The 7,286-nt window shown below is 40.5% G+C and overlaps 2 protein-coding genes across 2 annotated transcripts; both read right to left on the minus strand.

Moving 5' to 3' along the window:
• Positions 1–238: 238 nt before the first annotated feature.
• LOC660129 (membrane-bound alkaline phosphatase) lies at positions 239–1,959 on the minus strand. The gene is made up of 4 exons (XM_966389.5): positions 1,748–1,959; positions 1,567–1,700; positions 519–1,518; positions 239–468 (listed from the first exon to the last, which is right to left on the minus strand). Exons 1-4 carry the CDS (start codon positions 1,926–1,928, stop codon positions 272–274), a joined length of 1,512 nt encoding a protein of 503 aa, XP_971482.2. The 5' UTR covers positions 1,929–1,959; the 3' UTR covers positions 239–271.
• Positions 1,960–3,699: 1,740 nt separating this feature from the next.
• LOC660063 (membrane-bound alkaline phosphatase) lies at positions 3,700–6,790 on the minus strand. The gene is made up of 5 exons (XM_966325.4): positions 6,636–6,790; positions 6,444–6,584; positions 5,336–5,469; positions 4,281–5,289; positions 3,700–4,224 (listed from the first exon to the last, which is right to left on the minus strand). The coding sequence occupies exons 1-5, from the start codon at positions 6,697–6,699 to the stop codon at positions 3,983–3,985; spliced, it is 1,590 nt and encodes a 529-aa protein (XP_971418.2). The 5' UTR covers positions 6,700–6,790; the 3' UTR covers positions 3,700–3,982.
• Between the last annotated feature and the right edge of the window lie 496 nt (positions 6,791–7,286).

Consider the following 7,286-nt stretch of genomic DNA (forward strand, 5'->3'; position numbering starts at 1 on the left):
TTTACGACTTATACTTATTTATACTTTTCAAAAATTGATTGATTTTATGTTATCGTTTATTTTAATGGAACCAATTAGTATTTTTTTCAGCTGCGGCAAATAATAAACACGAATGTGATCTAAAGATATCCCAATCCTTTCACACTTATCAACAAAGCACTCGAGCTCGTTTAAAAAAAGATTTTATCGGTTATCCATCAGTAAACACGTTCCATCCCCTAGTCAATAAAACAACAAATTCACTTTATTACAAATTTTTTCGCGTTTTTTTTTAATTGATTTGATCACAAGCAGTCAATCCTTCGCCCACACAAGAGGCATAGGCCATCAAATGCGGGATAACATTTTGTTCCAAGACCCCGCTAAAAAGGTGGGCCCATGGTCCTCTTGCAAAAACTGCAACGTCATCACCGCCATGTGTTTCGGCATATAAGGGCGCAACAGCCGGAAATGCGTAATGCTTATCACCTGGAAATCAATTATGTTACGAGCCGGTGACGAGTGTTGTAACAAGTTACCATAATTATCTCCCGCGATATCATGACGTGACCCATCCGAATTTGGCTTTTTATACCCAGGCCCATTGGCGTAATTCAAGGTCGTGTAGACTTTACCATCACTACCATCGCCGCCAAATTCGAGTATGTCATGGCCGCGTTCGGCATATCCGCTGTAACTCATTGTGTGGGCGTGGTCTGACGTCACGACGATCAGCGTATCGGATTCGTCGGTCAAGTCAACGGCGACTTGGATGGCCTTGGAGAATTCGATTGTTTCGTCCAAGGCTATCCGCGATGCGGTTTCGTGGTGTGCCATGTCGATACGGGCGCCTTCTACGAAGAGAAAGTAGCCTTCGGAACCCCGATTTAGGGTTTTAATGGCCGCCGCGGTCATTTCGGCCAATGAGGGGTCGCTGATATTGTCACGTTCAAGGTTATAACTGATGTGGTCGTGGGCAAAAAGGCCCAAAACGTTGTCAAAGGTCACGTCAGAGTCGATCAGTTGGCTGCGGTTCCAGGCATACTTGACGTTAATGCGCTGCTCTTGCCATTTTTGGATCAAGTTGGCGCCGTCTGACCTTTCACCTTTGTGGCCTTCCTCATCTGTCATTTCTTTAGGGAGGAGCTTTTTTCTGCCCCCGCCCATAACAACGTTCAACTTTTTACCAGTTTCACTAAATAACAATTGAGTGGCAATGTCGGAACATATTTGCGGGTTCTGACCGTCATTAATGACGTCAGTGTCACTTTCCCAGTTTCTGTCACTCGTGTGGGCATAAACCCCAGCAGGCGAGGCATGGGTGACGCGAGCCGTGGTCACTAGACCTGTCCGTTTGTTTTTTAATTGGGAGTAGTAGGCTATGGACAGGGCGTGGTTTGTTTCATCTGTCATTCCTTGACAGTCGCTTCGGTTCACTTCAGGTCCCACTCCGATTGTTCCGTAGTTTGCCTTAATTCCGGTCAAGTAGGCCGTGGCCGTGTTGGCCGAATCGGCCACTTGTCTGTCGACCGCGTACGTCTAAAGTGGAGGGGGGTTTGAGTGAGCTCACCTCAATTATTAGCTCACCTTGGCTAGTCCAGTGTAGGGGAATTTGTCGAAAGCTAATTCGGTTTCCTCCCCTGATTGGTACACCCTGGCTGCCGACACGGTTGGTATTGACATGCCGTCCCCCAGGAAAAGAATCACGTTTTTGGCTACGTCTAAATAGGAAAATTAGTCAAGGGGTGGGCGTGAGAGGTGGACTCACTTTGGTTGAGTTCGCGTTTGATTTTTTCGCTGACGGTTTTTTGGGCGTTTTGGATCCAGAAGCTGGAGGTTCGTTCGTTGGGGTTGGGGGAGTGTTTGGCGGTGAGGGGGAGACGGGGGTGCATAGAGGAGGCCCAGGTTTGGGCAAAGGCTAGGAAAAGGATTAGAGTGATGAAGGACATGGCGATCGACTAGAATTTGTCGGTTTAATCGCCGCTTTTATAGCGGTATTTATTCAAAAGTGTGGTAACTGTTTTCAAGTGGCTTGAGTAAGCTTGCTTGTTATCATTCATGATAATCGCAAATTTTCGAGTAAATAGATTAAATCGTAGAAAGATGTACAGGCTGTTTCAAGATGTTAAAAAATACCAAATATATTCAGCTATAAACAAATATTTTTTATTTTTTCGTCTTCAATTTTTGTTTTTTTTTTAACCTTTAATTATGTATTTTTAAAATCATCAAATAAAAATTAGCTACAGATTTATTTAAAACTGGGAAAAAACATAACATGTTTTATATTGAGTGCTGTAGCTCATTTCTAGGACATCCTATATAATCGAAATAATTTCATGTCATGCAGATTTTATCACAGCGTGATTTTATTTTAAGGCACGAGTTCAGATAGTGAATACCTCATTAGAACGGGGTAAAGTTCTATCATTTAAGTTCGTTCAATTAGGTTTCTAATCAAAGTAGCCTAAGATTTTAAAGTTAAGATGGCAATATTAAATAAAGTACGGGGCTAAGGATTTAAGGACTCTCATTTTTTATACACATTGTTCAAAAATGGTTGTTTGTCAAGTCACCCATGAATAAAAAGTCAAAAAAAATGAGTAAAAACTTAATTCAAATATCTGACAGGGTTGACAGTACTCAAAAACTGCAAAAACCATTTGGACGAAGCGGGACATTGAACTTGGATTCTATAGTCGACTTGATGAACAATCATTTTTGAACACATTGTATTATTTCTTTTACTACAATCAATATGCCATTTGTGTTCGTTTGTTTTTTTAACAAACTTGTGTCTTTCTTCAGCTTATTTTACGATTTTTTTTACTTTTCTTTCTAAATTTTTATGAACAGTTGGGTACCATGATTAATTAATTAATTAATAGGAATTCAATCACTCAGATTGGCTAAAATCACGTAAATAAAAGAAATTAATGTGGCTTTTTTACAACTATTTATTTCTATTTTTTAATAAGTATGATATGTTTATAATTCATTTTTGTTATTTTGAGATGATTCAAGAAAATCTTTAGTGGTTGCATTGACGTAATTCCGAGCGTAATCCAGACGAAGTTTCAAACCTAGTTTGCTGATTTTTTAGGCTTGTTTTACGAAAGTCTTGCTCAAAAATTAGTTTTTGGTTCAAAAATCTCCCAAACTCGGAAAAAATACCTTTATTAAAATAAAAATTGACGGGCTTGTCGGGCCGCCATTTGAGTCCTAGTTACAATACGTAGGCAACCAAATATACATAACCAATTTTAATGAAACAAGGTGTAATAAATTGATAAGCCACTTATCCTGGGCAAATAATGATCAAAGTATCAAATTTGCGTCTAATCGCGTTCGATCTAAGCCCGGCTTAGGATTAGATTTAGATCCAGCATTTGAGACGTAATCCACTCCAATAAAACGTCTCAAGTTAATTGAAATAAAATAAATAATGAGACTATATATCCCGTAAAATTAGCTTGCTAATTATATGATTGAGTAATGATTATTTACGAGAAAAGAATTTTTAATTAAGTGAAGCAGGGCTGTTATTACGTGACGAAAACAATATTTATTTTTTGTGAATTATCACGCCATGTGGTGTTTTCACTATCTCAGATTTTGCATTGTACCTAATTCCACGTTGAGACATAGTGGGCCATGCTCACGTAGGTGATAAGGAACAAAAGACAGACGGGGTCTTAAGTGGGATAAAAAAAGCCAAGATAACAATCAAGACTTTATTTAATCAGTCGATAACATTGCTCTACGTTATTACGTCTAAAATTTGAATTTTTTCGAGTGCGTAAGCACACAATTTTAGCCTTCCAGCCGGAAGGTCGATATTCAGCCAATCAAAGGTCGCAAAAACAATGTCCTTAGTAATACAAATATTGCATTATTGGTTATTAGAGAGTAACGGACGTAATCGAGTCGGCAAGATTATTATTAGTTTGCACTTTTTTGTCGCGGAAGTCATAAATAATTAAAATTCTAGCACAGGAACTAATCATAATAATTGTTTCTTGACCAAGTTCATTATTCTCGAATTGGTTTCTTTGATATTGTCACACATGGTAGTACCATTGCCTACGCAAGATGCATAGGCGAGAAGGTAGGGTATTACGTTCTCCTCCATGACACCGGTGAAAAGGTGGGCCCACGGCCCTTGCGCAAAAATGGCTACGTCATCGCCGCCGTGCGTCTCGGCGTCCAATGGGGAAATCCCCGGATAGCGATACTCGGCATTTGCTGGAAAAAATCCACTAAAATACTGACATACTTATGTACAAGAACAAAACACTAACACATGTCGTCATTGCTGACGTCATACCGCTGACCTTGACTGGCTTTATACCCTGGCCCATTAGCATAATTCAAAATCGTGTAAGGTAAAGTGTCATCGGCATTTCCGGCAATGCCTAAAACGTCATTTCCGCGATGTGCGTACCCGCTGTAGCTCATCGTGTGGGCGTGGTCTGACGTCACGACAATCAAAGTCTCCGATTCGTCGGTCAAGTCAACGGCGGCTTGGACCGCTTTTGAAAATTCGATTGTTTCGTCCAGAGCCATCCTAGCCTGGGCGTTATGGTGCCCCATGTCAATCCTTGCGCCTTCCACAAACAGGAAGTAGCCATTTTGCGACTTGTCTAATAGTTTAATGGCGGCTTGCGTCATTTCCGCCAATGACGGCTCACGATTCGGGTCACGTTTCAAATTAAACGTCACGTGATCCGAATTAAACAAACCCAAAAGATAGTCGGTTTGGTTATAGTCGGTTTTTAATAGTCCCTCTCTGTTCCACACATATTTGGCGTTATAACCCATCTCTTTCTTCTGCACGAGCCATTGCTCGATCAAGTTGACTTTGTCGAGTCTGTGTCCTTCGAAACCGTCCTCGTCCTTTTTACCTTGAGGGATAAAATTTGACCTTCCCCCACCTAAAATCACGTTGAGGCCCCGCCCCGTGTCGCCGTGGACCAATTGCCAGGCGATGTCGCGGCACGTGACCGGGTCGTGATTGGCCGAGATGACGTCATTGTCGCTCTCCCAATCACGTTCCGCCGTGTGTGCGTAGGTGCCGGCGGGCGAGGCGTGGGTCACACGTGCCGTGGTCACTACTCCTGTCATTTTTCCACTGTTTTGGAAATGGTGGGCGATTGAATGGACGTGATTGGTTGAATTTAACATGGAAGAACAGTCGTCACGTTTGACGTCACCGGTCACACCGATTGTGCCGTAGTTGGCCTTGACGCCGCATAAGTAGGCTGTGGCTGAACAGGCGGAGTCGGCCACTTGTTGATCGATGCAGTAGGTCTAGAAAAAAGTGTGATTTTGGAAAATTTTTGGGGAATTTTGCTACTTTTGACAGTCCAGTATAGGGGAATTTGTCAAATGTCAGACTTTTTTCTTCGCCCCCGAGGTACACCCTGGCGGCGGAGATGGTGGGGATTGACATTCCGTCACCAAGGAAGAGGATCACGTTTTTTGCCATGTCTGGAAAAATCAGTGCATAGATATACAGGGTGATTCGTCTAAACTTTCATTAGGAGTATTAGGAGTTCTAATAAAGATATTTATCTGAAAATTGGTACTTGGCTATAATCCGTTAAGTTCTAATCAATGAAAGTATTTTCAAAATGGCGGCACTGATATGTAAGGTTTTTTGATTCGCAAAACTTGAAAACATCAAAAGAAAATAAGCCGAAAACGATTTATAAATTTAGGAAAATAATAGTTTAAAATATCGAAGTTGATAGCGACTTCCGGTTTAACCAAAAGTGTCGCCATCTTGAAAATATTTTTACTGAACAAGACTTAACAGATTATGGTTGTATTCAAATTTTGAAAAAACTGTCAACATTTTTAATGTGGGATTTAGACGGAACAGTCTATATATTCTGAAAGGTGCGAAACTCGTCTCCGGCTGGTCCACCAAACTTTAGCCTGGTTTAAAAAATGTTATTCAGGCAAAAAAAAATTGTGAAAGTAAGAATTTTGATCGTTTTGGTGAACTTCGATCGGTAGTTACTTATGCATTTCTTGCATTAGATTCGGTTGGCAGTTTTTCGTAAAAATCTGAATCAAGGATAACGACTCGAGCCGCGAATAACTTATTAACAAGACAAAGCCGACTTCCCAAAGACATAACAATTAACAGTTATGCAAATATTCAAATCGTTTATCGCACTTTTGCTTTCATTCTAATCTTCGACCAATTTTTCCTGAATTTAATTAGAATAAGCCTTTGAATGATTGATTAATTTCAAGCCGTGAAATCGCAATCGGCCACACTTTTCAAAAATTTTTCGTCCTTATTGTGTCAATCAAAGGTCACGTGACGGGAAAGCGAATTCGCCCACGCCTCCTGCGTTTTTTCTGTGTCGAGGTGACGAAAATTGCGACGGTCAAGGCACGGACCGTTAATGTTAATCGTCCGAATTTGCATAAAATTTCGAAATTTTACTCACTTTCGTTGCGCTTCCTTTCGATTCTTTCTCGCACCGCTTGGAGCCCGTTTCGCGTCCAGTAGGCGGCGGTGTTTTCTTCGTTGTTTTCCAGGGACCTTTTGCTGGGGTTTTTGGGCAAGTGGGGGTGCATCCAGTCGTCCCCTAGGCGGAACAATTTGAATTTTTGCGCAAAAAATGGGAACACTTACTAACCTGAGACAAGAAATGGCAATGTTGCCACAACAAGTGCCAAAAAAATTGTACCCTCGACACGCATTTTCTTATTATAGGAGTCGGGTTTACAGAGTGATTTTGTATTTATACCGAGAGTAACCGCTGTGTTCTTGACTGTCCCCTCTAACGTCCCTCCCCGCTCAAATAACTGACTTATTTTAGTTACAAATGAATTAATTGCTTATTTTTTTATCAGGGGGGACGCACGTGGACGAGAAAAATTTGCGGTTTCGAGCGTTTCTCATGCCTAATTGGGGGCGTCACGCACGGCCACTCTTTCCGACCGCTCCTGATTAATTTTTTATCAGTTATTTTGCTGGAAATATGGTGATTTTTGAATGAATATTGCAATTAAGGCGTTTAAAATAGATCTGTTTTTGGAATTTTATATTATTATTATTATTAATAATATATATTTTTTTGGTTTGGAGCAATTTGTTTTTTGTGGTTTCGTTCACATAATCATAAAAATGATTTTACTGCGGGGACGTCTATTAAATCAAACGAAAAACATTTGACTCAAATTTAATGGAGGCGGTTTAGTTTTCATTAAAAAAATTTATGTCATAATTCAAAAACTAAAAGTCGTAGAGCAATGCAGTTTGTTCCATTGAATTCTACGGCTCATTT

The sequence above is a fragment of the Tribolium castaneum genome, chromosome 6, assembly GCF_031307605.1.
Source record: "Tribolium castaneum strain GA2 chromosome 6, icTriCast1.1, whole genome shotgun sequence".
Classification (NCBI taxonomy): Eukaryota; Metazoa; Arthropoda; class Insecta; order Coleoptera; family Tenebrionidae; genus Tribolium; species Tribolium castaneum.